At 45.7% G+C, this 21,137-nt stretch overlaps 1 protein-coding gene across 1 annotated transcript in view; it reads left to right on the top strand.

Moving 5' to 3' along the window:
* Positions 1-338: 338 nt before the first annotated feature.
* The window catches only part of LOC120915285 (cytoplasmic phosphatidylinositol transfer protein 1-like), a 176,958-nt gene continuing 156,159 nt past the window's right edge, over positions 339-21,137 (top strand). The window contains exon 1 of the mRNA XM_040325664.1: positions 339-498. Coding sequence (XP_040181598.1) covers positions 451-498 — 48 coding nt within the window. The 5' untranslated portion in view covers positions 339-450. The remainder of the gene's footprint in view (positions 499-21,137) is intronic.

Genomic DNA, 21,137 nt, shown 5'->3' with positions numbered 1-21,137 from the left:
GTGGTGTGTGTATATAGGGGGGCCGGGGGAGTGTGTAGTGTGTGTATATAGGGGGACCAAGGAGAGTGTGTGGTGTGTATATAGGGGGGCTGGGGGAGCGTGTGGTATATAGGGGGACCAAGGAGAGTGTGTGGTATGTGTATATAGGGGGGCCGGGGGAGTGTGTGGTATATAGGGTGAGGGGGGGGGGTGTTAAAGATGTAGGAGGGCCCCGCACTGTCGCTCAGCCTCGCCGTCCTGTCGGTGTGAGGAGATTCTTCGGGTCGGTGTGAGGAGGGAGTGGAGGGGTTAATGCTCCTCGGTGAGTGTGGCGGGAGGGAAGGGGCGGAGTCAGTGTCGGTAAGGTGTGTCGCTGTGCGCGGAGCTCCGCTCAGTCTGAGGTGAGGACACACCGGGGGAAGATCCGGAAAGTTTTTTTTGGAGTGCGGAGGGAGCGGATCCGGGCCCAGAATGCTGGTGAAGGAATACCGGATCTGTATGCCGCTAACGGTGGACGAGGTGAGCGCACCGACACCTTCTCCCAAAAACATGCCGTGTGTGTGAGGCTCGGCTACAGCCCGGTCGGGTCTGTCTGCGAGCCCCATTCATTACCGGTATGGGGGGTCCTCCGCTCCTCAGTGGAGCTCCATGTGTGCTGACATAGACTCCTCCGTACATTGCCCGGACTGTGTGTATAGATCTCCCGTGCCTTGCATAGGGGGACCTTTCAGTGCCTTGCATAGGGGGACGGGGACCTTCCATACCCTTTTGTGTCGGGGACCGAAGGATATGGATAGTTGCTCATAGACCTTTGATGATTTGACTGTTGCGCACTCCTCCTTGCATGGTTATGTATTGTGGTGTCAGCCGAGGGTGCACATGTGTATGTGCCTAACACTGGACCAATGGGGATCGCTTAGAAAAATCTACAAGGGTTAAAAGAAGTACAGAATTTCAAACCTACATACTCACCTAGGTGGGTGCAGCATCTGTCCCCCTCCTTCTCTACACTGAGAACTCGGTACCTAAAGATCGCTCAGTTCTCTGTCTTCAATGAGTAATGAATGTCTGTCTCTTTGGGATGTGGAGGGGCTGGAGTGGCTGGCTTAGGCTCTTTGCAGTGCACTGACAGGCTGAGCCAGCTACTGATCTGAAATTTGGGTGGATTCCGACATTAAAGTCGGGATTCCTCCAAAGTCTGGGCCGATGTAGTGTCAGTTTGCTGCCTCTCGTAGAATGCTGCGGAAGTCACGTGGCGGCCAACTGCGCATGTGCGATGCGTTCCAAATGCAAGTGCGATGCGTTCCAATGGATTTTCGACAGTACAACCAGTGAACCCGGCATTCAGGGCGACGTGGATTTAGAGATAAGTGGCCAGTCGGCCTCACGTCCTCGCTTCGCTCGGACGGCTCGCTCGGCCTCCTGGCTCTTTTTTTAACATCCTCCAATCCACGGGGATGTTAAGGAAAGAGCCTGGATGCCGACCGAGGTTTCACTGGTGTGCACTGTCGTGAATCAATTGGAACGCATCGCATTTGCGTTTGGAATGCATCGCGCATGCGCAGTTGGCCGCCACGTGACTTCCGGAGCATTCTAGGATAGGCAGCAAACTGTGACAATACACCGGCTCTGTGACGACAGCTTAAAGCGGCATTTCACCCAAAAGTGGAACTTTCGCTTTAAATACTCCTGACCCCCTAACATGCCACATTTGGCATGCCATTTTTTTTTTGGGGGGGGGTTATCTAGTTTTGACAGGTACCCAGCTCCCACCTCCGCTCATGGTGGAGAGCCGAAGTTCTCCTCTCCCTCCTTGCAATCTTCTGGGACACATCACAGGACCCAGAAGATTGTCCCGCCATACAGAACATGCAGTGTGCACCCTGCTGTGAAGCCGAAAGCTGTCACAGCCCGGTGCCGCAGAGTAGAAGCGAGGCTTCGGCGTGGGCATCGCTGGACCATGAGACAGGTGAGTGTGTGTTTATTAAAAGTCAACTTCACTTTTTGCTGCTGACTTTTAACAAACACAGAAATGGGTGGAACTGCTTCAAGCCCGCTGCCAGCTGAATCTGGGTGACATGAGTGCAGAACCAAGTACACTTTTGTGACCCACAGACGTATGGCTTAAAGGGCTTTGACCACACTTCTCCTTTTTAATGTAAATAGGCTGATGACAAATGTACATTACTGCAGTGGGTTGAAGGAGCCCCCATCATGTCCCTTTACAATTCATCTGGCCTGTGAATGTGATGGTATTTCTTATCTACCATAGTAATTTTCCTTTATTTCTGACCTTTTTTATATTTTGGGGGGGGTACAGATTTACACACATTTGTTACCTGTAATAGTGTGTCTCATTCATTCTGCCCGGTATTGTCATAACCGGGATCTCCGGAAAGCTTTCTATTAATGGAAGAGGAACGGATGAATGACAGGATCTTCCCTTTGTGTTAACAGGAGGTGTTGCAATGTGGGACAGTGATAATAATACAAGTTCTGTGAATGGCGCGGGGTAGGTGTGCAGCGCAGGCCCTTCACACTTGCAGCCGCTGCTGTTAACCCCAGAATATTGCTGCTCTGTGCAGTAAAGGAAGGATTTTTACACCCCCCCCCCCCATCCCAGAATAAAATTGTTACATTTCAGCTTCATGATAAATCCAAAAGTATATGAGGGAAGAGATTATTAAATCTATGATCGCCATCCATGGGACCCTAATATGTGTGGTATATTTGTGCTAGTGTCTAGTTTTACTATTGCATGATTAAATTCAATTTACTGGTACTGGGAAATGTGTATTTTGGATCTAGTATAAAGTTGATAAAAAAAAAAAAAAAAATGGGTCGTATTCGTGTTCATTCTTTAATTCCAATTTGGCCTCATCTTAGGGGATACCAGGGCTGCCCATACATACAGGTATCTGAACTAAGCCACCCAGCTTCCTATTGCAAAAGCAGCAGCATAGATGAGAGAAGAAGCCACACGCTCTTGAGACCCTGCAAAGAATGAAACTGTTGGTAGTAGGTTACCTTGATCCCATGTGTATGTATTGGCCACACAACAGCTGGCATTGGCAGAATTGATTACATTTCTTGTGGTCCAGGAGTCAGGACTTTGCTCTTTTGCAAATGGACCTTCTACTACCTATTGGTGAAGAGATGAGCTATAGAAGCCCTTGTGGAAGGCAGCTTTTATCCTCCATTCAGTGGACACTTTTTTCATGACATGTATTCTTGGTGAAGAGATGAATTCCCACAACCCCCCCCCCCTTTTTATTTATTTTTCCTCAGACTGAGTGATCACGGAGCCTGCATGACCTATCCGGTGACTGCACTTCAGGCGTTTGTTTCCTGGGCATTTCCAGAAGAGGAGAGGCATTCTCCAGGAGCAAAAACACACAATTTGTATTTACAGGCGCTCCTATTGAATTCTGGGGGCCTGAATACGCAAAAACACACTTTTTTTTTTTTTTTTTTTGTGTAGACTGACTGAGTGTACAAATGTGAACAGGGACAATTTTAAAGAATGGGGTTCTGCATGTTGACCATAGTCGGGAATAGGAACTCAAGATGAAAAATGGTCCAGGGTGCATGGGGTCTGAGGGATTGCAGTTTTCCAAGATATCAGAAATTTCCAGTTTACAATAACAAACCTTTGTAATGCTGAAACGTGTGTTCATACCTTGTTTATTTATTTTATTTTTTTATTTTTTGTGTGAAAGTGCTAGTCTCCTGGCCCCATTATTGCTGACCCTTTGCTGCGCTACAAGTAGGCAAACTTGAATTCTATATTCAGGTAATTAAAGCAATAGTTAACATGACAGCCAGGCAACTAGCATTTTCTCCTAGGTTAGCATTGGCAGCCTTTCTATTTCTCTCATGGGTTATTTTTCAGCAGCATGAAGAGCTTGGTTCATACTCCATTCCTCCCCAAACTGTTTTTATTACTCACACCTAGACCTTCATTCTGACTCAAAATAATAGCTGGCACCATGATTTCTAATCAGGTCTGTACCTGTCTCCAGAGGTATGCTGCTGCATGTTTCATAGCTGCAGCAAAATAGTGCGTGCAAATGAATCAGTACAGCAGTCATTCCTCTGAGTAATGTGCCGGAGCTTCATTCAGAGCTGTTGTCTTATGACTTTAGATCCCACTCGGATCATGTACTGACAGGGACCAGCACCACGGACTTTTCAGGACAAAGGCTATTATATATACACAAATTACATCAAATCCAGGCGTATATATAAAAGTGCATATAATATAAATGGATGCATCACTTTTTTTTTTTTTTTAATAGTGTCCTCAATTTACACAGCGCTTTACATATATTATATGTTCACATCAGTGTGTGTGTATGTATATATATGTGTGTATGTATATATGTATGTGTGTTTGTGTGTGTGTGTGTGTGTGTGTGTGTATATATATATATATATATATATATATATATATATATATATATATATATATATATATATATATATATATATATATATATATATATTCTCTATCTATCCAAATGGCCAGCCCACAATATGCCAGAAAACAGATGGTGACTGGGGTGCTCACTGTGGGCCCCATCCTGGCATGATCCAGGTCATTGAGGTAAACTGTTCACTGCTAACCATCCAAACAAATGATTTAAAATGTGTAATTGCTCTTCTATCTCGGATGCCTGGCAGAATCAATAGGTGTGAATGCAAGTAAAGCTATACTAAGGTAGTCTGTACCTACCGGTGATAGAAGCAGTGGTGCAATGCCTGCCGGGTAGCTGAGAATGCTGAATGATCAGGGCTGTACTGCTCATAGTCGGTGCGTTCTGCACCAGTCCGGCCTGTTCATTCAGCATTCTCTGTTATGTAATGCTCTCATTGTGATGCATCTGCTACACAAAACCTCTAGCAAACATGTGGGCAAATGCACTTCTACAGCAGCTGTATGAAGACCTGTTGAGCCTGCCGCATGGCCATACAGGAAGAGAAGGTGTGTTGCTCGTGGTTGCCAGTCAGTTTGCAGCAATCATTCTTCTTGGACAAGGTAGAGATTGAAAGTAAACACCTAACTAGTTGCTGTTGGCAAGGACCCAAATTTTTCTTTCCTTTTAGCTTTTATAAAGCACCCATACGTTTTCTGGTTTGTTTCCAGGGTTTATACACATATCATTGTATTATACGACAACTGAGTTGTGTAAACCCAAGATTACATGATGTAAAATCTGACCTCCATCAGGAAATCTTGCAGCTGTTGTAAACAATATGAAGCTCATGCACACGGATGTGTATTGCTCAACTGTAAAATCGCTTGCACTTTCACGCAATCGGGATTACACATACAGATGCCAACACAAGTGACTGGCTGGATGTAGCATTGCTCCTACATTAGTTTACCCAGGTATGCATGTATAACATATTTCTGCAGATCGTGGCACACATGTTTCAAGAAGTGCCCTGTATGGGCATGCACAGGTATACCCCAACACAGAAAAAAAGTCCTACTTGCAGTGGTTTTGCACAGAGTAGCCCTGATCCTTCTCTGGTCCCCTGCCAGCACTCCTGGCTCCTCCCCCTTGACCCAATGACAAGCAGCTTGCTATGGAGGCACTGGTGTACTCACTTCTGGGCCCCGCTGTATACATCCATAACACATAGAGCCTACGCTCAGTGCCCCCCCTCATTGGCTCGCTCGCTGTGGTTGACAATAGTGGGAGCCAAAAGCCCCCGTTGCTGTCTCCGCCAATGAGTCCCGGGACAACAGAGGCTCTTGTGAACAGGTTGGGGCAGCACACAAGGTTTTCTTTACCTTCATGCAATGAATGCATGAAGGGGGAAAAAAACGTTCAGCCTTTACAACCACTTTATTTACTGACATAGGATGCTGAGCTTCTGTGACTGAAAGAACTGAAATCCAGTCAATGAAAGGAGCAGGCTAGTGACAGGTTGGGGAGGAAAAAGCTAGAGATCCTGCAGCCAGGAAAATGGCACACCTGCCTTTACATGCACATGAATTTTAATGGCATCCCAGTCTTATGCCGTGTACACACGACCATTTTTAATGGTCTAAAAAATATTTTTTTTTCAACCCGATTCTTGTCAAGCCTGCCTTGCATACACACGATCGTGAAAAAAATGCTCAATTTTTAATGCCCATTTTTCACGTCACGAAAAATGCTCTGGAGCCCACTCACGATCGTTTTTAATGACATTAAAAAAAAAAAAAAAAAATTCACGTCATAAAAACGGTCGTGTGTACGCAGCATAAGTCCGTAGGGTTCTATATGGAATTGGCCCTCTCTATGCAGCTATAACAGCTTCAACTCTTCTGGGAAGGCTGTCCACAAGGTTTAGGAGTGTGTCTATGGGAATGTTTGACCATTCTTCCAGAAGCGCATTTGTGAGGTCAGGCACTGATGTGGAGGAGAAGAGACACTCCTAAACCTTGGAGTGTCAATCCCTACGAACGAAGACTGTGATGCCATTAAAGTTCAAGTGTGTGAAAAGATTGGCATCTCAATACTTTAGACAATATAGTGTATATTGCTTAACCACTAAAGCCCTGGATGATTTGGCTGCTCAATGACCGGGCAATTTTTTGCAATGCGACACTGCGTCGCTTTAACTGAAAATTGCGCGGTTGTGCGATGTTGTACTTAAACAAAATTAAAGTCCCTTTTTTTTTTCTCCACAAATTGAGCTTTCTTTTGGTGGTATTTGATCACCTCTGCAGTTTATTTTTTATAAACAAAAGATCAACAATTTAAAAAAAACACTATCTTTTGCTAAAGCAAAATATCCCAATTAAAAAAAAAAAAAATCTCAGTTTAGGCCGATAGGTATTCTTCTACATATGCATATTAATTGGTTTGCTCAAAAGTTATAGGGTCTACAAAATAGGGGACAGATTTATGGCATTTATGTCTTCTCTTTTTTTTTTTTTTTTTTATGCGGTATTGTGACGGACAGGTTGGACACTTTTGACAATTTTTTGGGACCATTGACATTTATAATGCAGAGCAATCGGTGCTATAAATATGCACTGATTACTAAATGTCTTTGGCATTGAAGGGGTTAACACTAGGGGGCGATCAAGGGGTTAAAGGGTCACTAAAGGAAAAAATTTTTTTTAGCTGAAATGACTGTTTACATGGTATAGAGACATAATAGTTAACTGATTCCTTTTAAAAATGATTAAAAATAGATAAAAAAACAATCATATAATGTGCCTGCAGTGTAGTTTCGTTTTTGCTGTTGTTTGCTGGTTCTCTGATGTACAGAGAGCCACTAGAGGGCAGTCAGCCAATAGAGAGCAGTGATACTTTGTCTAAAACTCCTCAGCACCAATCCAGTTTCGTTTTACTCACACCTCCTTGATTAGTGACCACCGTGAGAAATCTCCCAGTACTGTGGTCATCAGGAAACAGGCAACCAGGAAGTGTCCAGAACAGAGAGGATTTACAGCAACATCAAAGCAAAAACGAACAATGAGGACATGAAACCAGGACTGCAGTAAGGTAAAGGAAGCTATTTAGCTAAAAAAAAAAATTCCTTTAGTGACCCTTTAAGTGTGTTCCCTCTTGTGTGTTCTAACTGTGGGGGGATGAGACTAACTAGGAGAGATGACGACAGATCGTGGTTTCTACTTTGTAGAAACACACAATCTGTCTTCTCCCCTCTTAACAGCACATGGATTTGTGTACATCCCCCCCCCCCCCCCGTGCTGCCGCTTGTGCATGCGATTGCGCCCGCCAGTCACATGCATTGGGTGAGCATGCCCTCTGGTGGCTCTCCTGGGCAAAGTCGTATATGTACGGAATTTTCCCCAGAAGAGCCATTCTGCTGCTGTAAATCTGCATAAGACGGCTGGAAATCGGTTAATGACTGAATAGATTTTTCTTGTTTGTTTAGATCTCGTGCACACTGGGTGTTTTTAAAGCTGCTTCTAGGGGTGTATTTTTATTTAATTTTTGTTTTCTCATGCCTCTAAACGTCCTTATATGTTGGCCTATAGCCCCGAGTACACGGGTCAAATGTCGGGAGACCTCTGCCAGTTAAAGCTGACGTTTTTCCTGTGTATGTCGACCAGTCCGGACTGTCGGATGAGCAGGCTGGCAAACAGCAGCTGGCTGTCTCCCAATCAGCCCTCTAAGTGGGGGAGATCGCTGTACTAATGTTGGATGGTTAGTACAGCAGCTCCAACCAAACTATTGGTGTGTTCTACCAGGCTTTAGTGTCCATGCATATATATGCTTTTCTCTTACCACCTTCCAGGACGGCACCCGAGAGATGATGGCTCCTCCTGCAGGAAACACAATCGTATGACAGTTTAAAAGGCCCCGCCCTTCCCCTTGCTCCTCAGTATTGATTGTGTTTCTCCAACACAGCGACACGTTTGTTTTGTTAATGGAAACCTAGAGACCCGGGAGGGTCGAAGGTACCCCTGTGAGACAGGTCTAAGGAAGGCCGGGGAGGGCTGAACTTACCTGTAGACTTCGGTCCAAACTCACAGGTCGCCCTATGTAAGCACCAGTGCTCTGAGCTGCGGGGAGGTGAGCCATCACTGTGTGCTATCGAATCCACCACCATTCGAATCGCCGTTTCCCGGGTCTCCAAGACTCAAAACGCCGCGCTCCAGGCCTCATTCTGAGACAGGAACTGCATCACAGGAAGTGGGCGGTTCCAGACGGCGTAACCCGGAAGTTCCCAGCGGAACGTGGAGACGGCGTGGGCGGTGGACGGGTCGGCTTGCGGTGAACCAGTACAGGAGTACCGACAGCCAGGACCGAGTCACCCTCCTCATGGAAGAGGACGGAAAGACTGACACGACCGCTGGCAGATCCAGGTCGGGGGGCGGTAAGTACCAATCCCCCTGGAAAGGGAGGAGGGAAGCGTTGAGAGTTCCCAAACTTTTAGGGAACGACCGGAGCAGGATCTGGTCCCTTCTCGTCCACTTCCTCCCCTCCCCAGTACAGCCAGCAGTCTTGGGGAAAGACAATTTAAATGTACATTTCATGTCTTTCAGAAACCCCCAGCGGACCCCAGGAGGCCTCAGTTCAGTCTCCTTCCGCTACAGGGCATAGTTCCTCTAAAAAGTGTGGGAATTGTAGAGAGAAGCTCCCCAAATCCTACACAAAACCTTTCTGCTATAAATGTATTAATATGCTGGCAGGAAAGGAGGCTGCTGCCATGAAGAGTTTTCTCTCATCCATGCAAACAGAAATGTTAGCAACAGTCAAGGCCTTCCGGGAGGCAGCCGGGCAGTCGGCACAGACCGAAACGGAGGAACTTACCCCTAAGGAAGGCACTTCCTCTCAGGAGACCCCCTTTTCTAGGGGCCCAAGTGTTTTCTTTACACCTTCACAAATTCCCCCCCTGGGGGAAGCAGACGGTGAAGAAAGTGAGGTAGTCAGTCTACCTAGGTCTAGGCACAGCTCAGGAGAGGTAGATAAAGACTCCATTAGTCAGTCTCAGGAAGACACACGTCCAAGAAAACACCTCTTTGCTGTAGAAGATCTAGAGAGTCTCCTCCAGGCAATCTACGCCACAGAGGAAATTCCTGAGACCCCTAAACCTACCTCAGCACAGGATAAGGTTTATAGGGGCCTGAGTGACTCTCAATCTAAAGTATTCCCCCTGCACAAATCCCTCAAGGAGTTAGTCCTTCAGGAGTGGAGAGACACTGAAAGGAGAATAATCAAACAAAAAACCTGGAAAAGAAGATTCCCCTTCTCCCAGGAAGATGAGGAAGTCTTCTTTAAGCTTCATAGACTTGATGCGGCCTTGTCGCAAGTCACTAAATTATCTGATCTCTCCTTTGAGGATGCGGGTAACATCAAGGATGTGATGGACCGTAGAGCAGAATCTCTCCTTAGAAAAGCCTGGGAGGCCAATGCGGCAGCACTAAGTCCAGCTTTAGCAGCAGCATGTGTGGCTAGGAATACAGATGTTTGGGTAGAGACACTCACCGACCACCTCGCCCAGAATTCGGAGGCTGAGGAGGTAGTTGAGTCACTTACAGTGGTAAGGAAGGCGATTGCTTACCTGGCAGATGCAGCTACGGAATCTGCAAGGGCAGCAGCCAAGACAGCAGCCCTCATTAACTCTGCTAGGAGGGCAGTTTGGATCAAGGCTTGGGAGGGAGATGCTACATCCAAGGGAAAACTCTGTGGCATCCCCTTCCAAGGTTCCCTGTTTGGTAAAGACCTGGATGATGTCCTTGCCAGGTCATCAGAGAAAGGTAAAAAATTCCCAGTTAAACCCAAAAAAGAAGGTTTCAAGAAAACTTTTCGAGGCCCCCAGGGGCAGGGTAGACAGCCAAAAAGGAACCTTTCAGGCGTTGGAACTTTGGCAAAGGGAACAGGAAGAACAACCTCCTTTTCCCTCCTCCAAAACCCAGCGACAAACCGTCCAAGTGACGCCGAGGTCAGAGTGGGGGGGTCGACTGTCTCAATTCCTCCCTCTATGGGAGAGAATTTCGAACAGTCATTACATCCGCCAAATAATTCAAAAAGGCTATCGCCTAGAATTTCTGGCTACACCCCCCACCATGATCACCCTTACTCACCTTCCCAGGGATACCCTGAAAAGGTCTGCCCTCTTGGAGGGCATACAGGAGTTAGCCAAACAACTAGTGGTAGTACCAGTACCTAAAGCTCAGCAGTACCAGGGATTTTATTCCCATATTTTCGTAGTGCGAAAACCCTCCGGGAAATACCGTCTAATAGTAAACTTGAGAAACCTGAACAAGTTTCTGGAATACAAAAAGTTTACCATGGAAAGTATTTATTCGGTAAGAAAGAACCTCATGAAGGAAGCCTTCATGGTGACCCTAGATCTCAAAGATGCCTATCTTCACGTGCCAATCCACGTGGATCACCAGGTATATCTGAGGTTTGCGGTCGTAGTGGAAGGAGAAACCTTCCACTGGCAGTTCAGAGCACTACCATTCGGGCTAACCTCCAGCCCAAGGATTTTTACAAAAATCCTAGCAGAAGCGGTGGCATACCTGCACCTTCAGGGCATATCCCTTATACCCTATTTAGACGACTTGCTGATTTCAGGAAAATCAGCCCCCCAAGTCACGCTGGATGCCAACAAAGCAATAGCACTCTTGGAGAGCCTAGGGTGGATAGTCAACAAAGAAAAATCCTCCCTCAAACCAGAACAGGTCAAGACCTTCCTGGGATACATAGTGGACACCAGGCAGCAGAGACTTTTCTTACCAGAAGAAAAAATTTTAAAGCTAGCCTCAGCAGTTGGGAACCTTATCAAAAACCCCAGACTCTCCAGAAGAAATGTTCTGAGAGTCCTAGGCCTGATGTCAGCAAGCATCCCAGCGGTAGTTTGAGCTCAGCTTCATGCCAGGACATTACACTTCTTCTTCCTGTCCTCCTGGGACAAAAAGAAAGAGTCCTTAGATCAGGAAATAGTACTCACCCCCCAGGTTCTGACCTCCCTGGAATGGTGGACATCTCCCCAAAACCTGAGGGAAGGACGACCATGGGCTCAGTGGAACCCAGTGAAGGTTACCACGGATGCCAGTTCCTGGGGGTGGGGCGCCCACCTGGAAGGGAAAAAAGCTCAGGGGCAATGGGACAGCTCACTAGCTCGCAGGTCATCCAACTACAGGGAACTCAGAGCAGTGGGGGAAGCCCTAATAGCCTTCCAGGAAGACATCAGAGGCAGAGAAGTCCAAGCAAGCTCAGACAACTCTACAGTAGTAGCGTACCTAGGTCACCAGGGAGGGACCAGGTCCAGTCCCCTACTAGAACTTTCCAAGGAAATCCTGATATGGGCAGAAGAAAGAGTACTCTCTATCTCAGCCATATACATAAAGGGAACGAGCAATACAGAAGCAGACTTCCTCAGCCGTCACAGGTTGAGGGAGGAGGAATGGGAACTGAACCCAGAGGTTTTTCAACACCTGGTCCAGTATTTCGGAAAACCGGAAATAGACTTGTTTGCCAACAGACAAAACAGGAAGGTAGAAAGGTATTTCTCGATTTCCTGGGAACTACAGTCGGAAGGTCTGGATGCGCTATCCCAGACCTGGCGCTTCGGACTGGCTTATGCCTTCCCGCCGGTGGCGCTCATTCCGCGAGTTCTTCAGAAACTCAGCAGGTCTCCCAGCCAGATTATTCTGATAGCACCATGGTGGCCAAAAAGAACTTGGTTCGCAAACCTAAGAGCCATGGCAATGGCGGAACCTCTGAAGCTCCCGTACATGGCAGATCTCCTCAGGCAGGGCCCAGTACTCCACCCAAAGCCGGAATTCTTTCAGCTAACGGCCTGGTTAGTGAGCGCCAGATTCTAGAACGCAAAGGCTGCTCAGAGAAGGTCATAGATACTCTCCTCATGAGCAGAAAACCAGTAACTCAAAAGATTTACCAAAAAGTATGGAAGACCTTCTGTTCCTGGCGTAAGGAAAGACAGGTATCTTCAACTTCTATCCCGGTTATCCTGGACTTCCTCCAGGATGGGGTAGATTTAGGATTAAAAGTTAGTACCCTTCGGGTCCAAATAACGGCTCTCTCAGTCTATCTTGATAAGATTGGCGAAAGAGGACCTTATAAAATGTTTTTTGTTGGCTAGAGAAAGAGTTTCTCCAGTCCAAAAATATAGTTGTCCGCCTTGGGACTTAACTAGGGTGTTAGAGGCGTTATCTATACACCCATTCGAACCTCTGGAAGAGGTTCCCCTTAAGTTTCTAACCTTAAAGTTGACCTTTTTGTTAGCCATTACTTCGGCCAGAAGGGTTGGGGATTTGCAGGCGCTATCCATGAAAGAACCCTTCCTGAGGGTGCAGCCAGATAGGATCACCCTTAGAGCAGACCCCCTGTACCTGCCTAAGGTGGCATCCCTATTTCATAGGACGCAAGACATAATATTGCCGTCCTTCTGTTCTGAACCAAAGAACGAAAAAGAAAAGAAATTTCATTTTTTAGACGTAAGAAGGTGTCTTCTCATTTATCTAGAGAGAACTAAGAGTTTTAGGAGATCTAATCACCTACTAGTTCTACACGCTGGGCCCAGGAAGGGACTGCAGGCATCAAAAGCCTCAGTCTCAAGATGGATTAGAGAAGCAATATCCAAATCCTATATATGCAGTGGAGCAACAGCTCCCAAAAAAATCAAGGCTCACTCTACCAGAGCCATAGCAACTTCCTGGGCTGAGAAAGCAGGGGCCTCCTGGGAACAAATCCGCAGTGCAGCCACCTGGTCCAGCCGTCATACATTCCTGAAGCACTATCGTGTGGAAATGTTGTCACAGCAAGACTTAGCTTTTGGTCGAAAGGTTTTACAAGCTGTGGTCCCACCCTGAAGGTAGGCCTGTGTTACTCAATTATCCTCTCGGGTGCCGTCCTGGAAGGTGGTAAGAGAAAACCGACGTTAGACCTACCGGTACCGGTATTTCTATGAACCTTCCAGGACGGCAGGCCTACTTCCCACCCTATGTGGAAGGGGAAAAAAGGTAAGTACCGATAAGGACTACTACCAGTTCAGGATTACTCTATTGCATACTGAGGAGCAAGGGGAAGGGCGGGGCCTTTTAAACTGTCATATGATTGTGTTTCCTGCAGGAGGAGCCATCATCTCTCGGGTGCCGTCCTGGAAGGTTCATAGAAATACCGTTACCGGTAGGTCTAACGTCGGTTTTTAGCAGCATTTAGAGGCAGGAAAAACCCACTGCATCCAGGAGCAGCATGGAAAACGCATGGTGCTATTGGAAGCTGCTAAACGTACCTAAACGCTAGTGCTTGAGCATTAATTCCTTTCAATGGCCAGAATAAATTGGTTATTCTGGCCAAAAAAATGAACACCCAAGAGCTTGACGCCTGTAAAGGCTGCAGTGCATAGAAACCTCCAATACATGGAGCTTTCAGATGACTTCTGCTCCATTAAAGACTAATGCATGCAGTGTGCATTTCCCTGCATCTCACTGCTCTGCACCCAGGTGTGCCATTACAGTATGAACAAGGCACAACTGTTTTCTGTGTGCCCCTGAGGACACCTGCAATCTTCGAACATAGAAAAACGCAGATATACAAGTTTGACCAGACTCCTTTTTGAAGCAAAGGCTAATCAGACACATAACAGATGTGATTTGGGCATGCCAGGGATTATTGTCTTTTCTAGCAGAATTTTCAGACTGATAAAGGAAGTTTATCTTCTATGATGATTCATCCCATTGCGGACCTTTTTTCGTTCCCTTTTAGAACACTGCAAAAGCATGTGGTATTTTCACTAAGCCTTTCTTCGAGGGTCACATCATACCTTTACAGTGTAAGGAGAAAGTATGTTTACATCTTGGCTCTATCTTGCTGTGCTGGGAACATTAACCAGCTGTCTATTGGTACTGCTATCATATTTTAGGCACCCTGTTAATTGTCATCTAGGTTGAGCGCTCGGAGCTGGTTTACACTGGTTTATTGGTCATAAAACGGTACAGGTTTACACTAATAAAAGATGAAACCAATAACACTTTCAACGTGTACTTTAGATTTGAATGTAGCCTGGTGAATGTTGCCATTTGCATAGAAACAGAAAATGCTATAGTCAGTATTTAGCTGGAAAAATACTGTATTTAGCTGTCAATCAAGATGTACTTGATTCGAAATCCAAGTATATAAAAGGGTTTTCTCCCAACTATAGTGGTATTGAAGGCTTTCTCTGGCAAGAAAATCATTGAACTCTCTTCCTCCTCTTTACCTAGGCTCTGTTGTGAAGCCACATCAATGTGTACACAAGACATGACTTCATGGTTTTTATTCTCCTGTATCCATGTACCACATCCTAAAACAAACCTACGCACTGTATATACTTGGATTTACCTTGTTAATGGTGTTTGGTAGGGTGCCTCTTGCCTTCTTTGTGGAGGAATTATGATAAATATGTCCTAGGACATGTGTCAAACACAAGGCCCCCAGGCCAAATATGGTCCTGCATGCCATTTCATGTGACCTCTGCTGCAGCTTCAGCAACTTCCTCGTTTCTGCCCCCCACCTTGTCTCGGCAGTCACCAACAGAGAGGAGGACATAACCCCTACAGATCCTGCACTTCTCCATGCAGCCACAGAGAGGCTGGTCTTGACCCCCCTATGCCCCATCCCCCTGTTTTTAACATTCGGCAGCAGAGATGGGGTGACAGAACTCCAACCGCCACAGCACCCTCTTGTCTCTGCCTCCCCTGGTCTTGGCATTCAACAGACTCCAGTAGCTGACTCCAGCCCTTCTCTGGTCCTCCTCCAGACCTTGTGCTTCATGGTAAGGGGGTGCACTAGAGGGTGAGGGATTCTTGACTTATGGTGGTGGGGCTCTAAACATCTGAATGCGGGATGCACTGGACATCTAGTCTAGCCTGTGCAGCCACCGCATCCTCTTGTCTCTGCCTTTTTTTTTTTTTGCTATAAATGGATCTTTTCTCCTTTTTTCTCCATTGTGTCAGTTTGTGAGGTCGTGCGACTTTTTAATTTTATCCCCTCCCCCACAAATAGAGCTTTAACCACTTGCTTACTGGGCACATAAACCCCCTTCGTTCCCAGGCGAAATCTCAGCGTCCGGCACTGCGTCGCTTTAACTGACAATTGCGCGGTCGTGCGACGTGGCTCCCAAACAAAATTGGCGTCCTTTTTTCCCCACAAATAGAGCTTTCTTTTGGTGGTATTTGATCACCGCTGCGGTTTTTATTTTTTGCGCTATAAACAAAAAAAGAGCAACAATTTAAAAAAAATATATATTTTTTTTACTTGTTGCTATAATAAATATCCCAATTTTTTTAAAAAAAACTATTTTTTTTTCTCAGTTAAGGCCGATACGTATTTTTCGACGTATTTTTGTAAAAAAAAAAAAAAAATCGCAATAAGCGACTGGTTTGCGCAAAAGTTATAGCGCCTACAAAATGGGGAACAGAATTATGATTTTTTTTATTTTTTTTTTTTACTAGTAATGGCGGCGATCTGCGATTTTTATTGGGACTGGGATATTGCGGCGGACGTATCGGACACTTTTGACACAAATTTGGCGCCATTCACATTTATACGGCGATCGGTGCTATAAAAATGCACGAATTACTGTATAAATGTGACTGGCAGTGAAGGGGTTAACACTAGGGGGTGAGGAAGGGGTTAACTGTGTAGCCTGGGTGTGTTATAACTGTGTGGGGGGAGGGGGGTGACTGGGGGAGGGGACCGATGCTGTGTCCCTATGTACAAGGGACACAGATCGGTCTCCTCTCCTCTGACAGCACGTGGAGCTCTGTGTTTACACACAGAGCTCCACGTCCCTGCTGTTACCGGCCGTGTCACCGACGATCGCGTGTACCCGGCGGACATCGCGGCCGCCAGGTACACGCATCGGGTCTTCGGCGATGCGTCGGGACAGTTTTTACCCGCCGCGCGCCACCCAGTGGCGCGCGCGGGTAATGCACATAAAGGCCGTTTTTAAACGGCCACTTGGCACTTGAGAGCCGCGCTGCGGATGTATTTCGTCTATAGCGCGGATCTCAAGTGGTTAATTTGGTATTTGATCACCTTTTGCACTATAAACAAAGAGTAACAATTTTGGAAGAAAATAAACATTTTTCTTTACACATGGTGGAGGAGAGCAAAAAATCCCCAAAAATTCCTTAAGTATATAATCCATAAAAAGGAGTGGACAGACCATATTGGGCCCATAAGGAATGAGGAAGGGCATCTGTTACAAAGGATGGTGAAATGGCGAAGGTGTTAGCACCTGAGAGTCATTGGGGAACTTGGTCAAGTAATTGCCAAATCACTGTTCCTGACGAATGGTACCAGCTGATTGGAGCACCAATATTTAAAAAAGGACCAAAATACATCCCTGGGAATTAGACCAGTTGGCCTAACCTCGCTAGTATGCAAGCACTTGGAGGGGATAAGGGACTATATAAGATTTAAAACAACTGTATAATTGTCAGTAATCGGCATGGATTCATGAAGAATCGTTGTTGCCAATCTATTAACCTTCTATGAGGAGGTGAGCTGCCATCTAGATAAAGGAAAGCTCGTAGATGTGGTGTATCTGGATTTTACAAAAGCCTTTGACACAGTTCCCCATAAATGTTAACTGTACAAAGTTAGGTCTGTTGGAATGTACCATAGGGGGAGTACACGGATAGAAAAATGGCTCCAATGGCGAGTTCAGGTGGTGATAAATGGGGAATACTTACTCGGAATGGTCAGGGGTGGGAAGTGGGGGTCCCCCAAGGTTCTGTGCTGGGACTAATCCTTTTTTAAGTGGTTCATACATGACCTGGACTATGGGGGTAAATGGCTCCTATGCGCGCAGGAGCTGTCGGTAACGGCACGTCTAACTGAAGTAGGAACACGATGTGTGCATGTGCTGATGACTTCGGCACATGCAGACACAGGGGGATATCTCCTAAATCGTGCAGGTTTAGGAGATATCCTGGGTAACTACACGTAAGCCTGGGGTTCTAGTAGATAGGCTCAGCAATGGCATGCAATGCTAAGTTGCTGCTAACAAAGCAAACAGTATATTGGCATGCATTAAAAAGGGGATTAACTCCAGAGATAAAGCAATAATTCTCCCACTCTAAAAGACTCTGGTCTGGAGTTTGCTGTCCAGTTCTGGGCACCAGTCCTCAGGAAGGATGTAGTGGAAATGGAGAGAGTACAAAGAAGGGCAACAAAGCTAATAAAGGGTCATATTGGTTATGGGGAAAGGTTGCGAGCACTGAATTTATTCTCTCTGGGGAAGAGATGCTTGAGAGGGGATATGATTTAAATTTAAATTTACAAATACCATACTGGTGAATCCATAATAGGGATAAACTTTTTTCGCAGAAGGGAGTAAAGACACGTGTCCACTTGCTAAAATTGGAAGAGAAGAGGTTTAACCTTAAACTGCATAGTGGAATTCCCCAACAGGCGGTGGTTTCAGCGGGGAGCATCAATAGTTTCAAAAAACTATTGGATAAGCGCCTGAATGACCACAACATGCATGGGTATACAATGTAATACTGACATATAATCGCACACATCGGTTGGACTTGATGGACTTTTTTCAACCTCGCCTACTATGTAACTATGTATACTGCACAGATCTGACAGACAAATGTACCATGCAAGAAAAGAACAATAATTTACTCTTGGGTAATCTTTTTAGTCTCAAAGTGAAGATAAATGTATATACTTCCCTGTGGTACCATTTTCATTGTTCTACCGTACTTTGTCGCAGTTGCGAGGCATCTTGATCATTGGACACCTCCCTCCCTTGTAGGCAAACATACTCGCCTGTGTATAAATCTTTATTGTGAAATCTTAAACTTTAGCCGACCAGCCCCATTATGGCTTCTTCCACAAAAGGCGGACTCCCCCCGGCTCAGCGGCAGATCTGTCTGCTGAGCCGGCGGATAACAAGCCCCTCTCTGCTCACTGAGCGGGGGAGGGGCTTGTGCAGCACCGCTGTCTCCTATGGAGCGATCTGATGAAAATGGACAGCATGTCCTTTTTTTTTTATCAGATCTTACCCGATCCGCCATGAACGGATGGGGACGTATCGCCATATGTCTGATTTTGGCGGGTCGGATGTCGGCAGACATGTCTCTGCTGACATCCCACGCTCCATAGGACCGTGTGAAAGGGGCCTTTCATCTGTTTTGTAATTCATCTAAGCCAAATATGTAAGAATTGGCACATTAAATGTGGGGTATCATTTTACTCGGCGTAACATTATCTTTCACAATATATAAAAAAATTGGGCTAACTTTACTATTTTATTTTTTTAATTAAAAAAAGTGATTTTTTCCCCCAAAAAAGTGCGCTTGTAAGACCGCTGCACAAATACGGTGTGACAAAGTATTGCAATGACTGCCATTTTATTCTCTATGGTGTTAGAAAAAAAATATATATAATGTTTGGTAAGTAATTTAATTAAGTCTGATGGATTTCTGTACACACGGCAGGACTTTGCACCATAAGACTTTTGTTGCCGGAAAGTTTGACCATTTGCAGAGCAAACTTTTGTCCGATGAAAACCGAAAAAGTTTGTCCGCTGGAGACGTACACACGGTCAGATTTTTTTTAAAAACCTGGGAATTTAGAAGTTTGTTAAAGTACGACCGTGTGTATGGGGCTTTATTCTGGATTATTTATCTCGGGCTAATCTGTCTACTTTGTTGTCCAAGGCCCTGGAATCAGATTTTATGGAAGAAAAATTCTCCCAAGCATTAAAAAGCAGGCCCTGGCCCAGATGGCTTCACAGCTACATATTATAAATGTCTCATGAAGCAAGTCTTCATCCTGCAGCGAACTAGCTGTGTAAACTTCATAGTGAGGGGGAGAGTTTTTTTTTCCCCTGAATCTTTGTGCACATACGATATCCCTGCCTAATTCAAGCAAAGATCATACTTGCTGTGGCAGTTACCACCCAATCTCGTTACTCAATTTTAGATATTAACCTTTATGCCAAAGTCATGGCCACTAGGCCTCCCCCTTTCTTTCCTTGGTGGATCTCACTCAACCACACAGGCTCTATTCCTGTCAGAGACTAGAGATAAACTAAAATACATTTTATTTTTTTTTGGGTAGGGTGGAGATGGATTGGAACACCTGCTAGGTTATTACTGCCCCCATTATGGAGATTCACTCTCACTTTTTGTCACAATGACTGTAGTCTACAATTCTATAAAGTAGCGCTCTTTTGGTTTCCTCCTGCAGGTCACAGGAGAGCACTTGATTCTACACGCCTGTGACTCAGATTCAGTGGTCAGTGGGCTAAAGCCTGCTTTTGGCTGCCGTTGACTTTAGTGTTGGGAACCACCTTTATAGATGCCTGAACGACTCCTGCCCCCTCAACAGCTCAGCTCTCCAGTAAGTGTTGGAGAGGCAGAGCACAGAGCTGACTGGCTCTGTGCTCATAGAAGACCGCATACTGGGAGATTGGCAGTCTCTGCTCTCAAATGATACCACTGGCTGTTCCAATAGGCTTCTTCTCCATGCTTCAGTCGCTCATATCTAAGCAAATGTGGAAGGGGAAACACCCTTATATCTGGTAGGAGACGGATGCCGCATACGTGTAGCTGAGCATGGATGTTTTTGTTGCATGAAGATAAACCTGTGTTCAGCAGTACCCTCGGCCCCCTAAATACTTACAGTACCTGAGCCCCATCCTGATCCAGCGAAGTTGAACGAGATGCTTGGCTGTCTGGGACTCTCCCTCATTGGCTAAAATGGCAACAGGTGCCGTTGGCCAATCCAAGTCGGTGAGCCAATGAGGAGAGGGGGCGGGGCTGACCCGCAGCTGTCTGAATGGACGCACAGAGCAGTGGATCAGCTCAGGTGCCCCATTGCAACCTGCTTGCTGTGGGAGCAGGAGAGCGGGGCCAGGAGCACCAGCAAGGGACCTTGGGGGGAGGATTGGGGCTGCTCTGTGCAAAAATAACTGCACAGAGCAGGCAAGTATAACATGTTAGTGCTTTTTTGTTTTAAAAATAACAATCACTTTAACGTTGTACATGCTTTGTGGAAGACCTGTGTTAATTCTGGTTATTAATTTCCTCGAACATCACACTCGCTTCCCCATCCCCCCCCCCTTGTGTTTTTTATTTTATTTTTTTTTTAACTTTCAACAACTACTCATTCAACAAAAAAAGATCTGCAGAGCTGTAACGTAAAGCACTGCTCGTTTTCAACTTGCTGGTTAATATTAGTCCAGTCCAGACTTGGAGTTGTGCACTCTGTCTACATATGTTCACGTGATTAGCTGTTTATATACTGTTATCTTTGCAGCTTGCCTTCAGGACTTGTAGGAGTTACCAGACCTGTGTACTTGCATACATTAGAGTAATGAAAGCTACATACATTCATCAGTTATTTCTATTTACCTGATTTTAACACGACTTTACAGTAGCTTGCCATGTTCTGTAGTCTAGGAGCTACTGAGCTTTATTCTGATGACGGATTTGCTGTTCTCGGATTGCTTGACAGCAACTGGAGGGCCACAGTTTAATTTACTTTGTCGGACTGTGCAGGAAAGTGAAACAACTTCATAACTGGTTGATGGCATTCTGATTCGTTGATTGAATGTGTGTATTTTTATGTGTAAACTTTTTTACGGCCCGTTCAGAGGGCTTGTTTAACATTTTACAAAATTTCTGACGCTCAACAATTGCGCTCTTATGA

Source organism: Rana temporaria, chromosome 10 (genome assembly GCF_905171775.1).
Source record: "Rana temporaria chromosome 10, aRanTem1.1, whole genome shotgun sequence".
Taxonomy (NCBI): Eukaryota; Metazoa; Chordata; class Amphibia; order Anura; family Ranidae; genus Rana; species Rana temporaria.
Note: the sequence above shows the minus strand (reverse complement) of the source record. Positions and strands in the feature narration are given on the sequence as shown.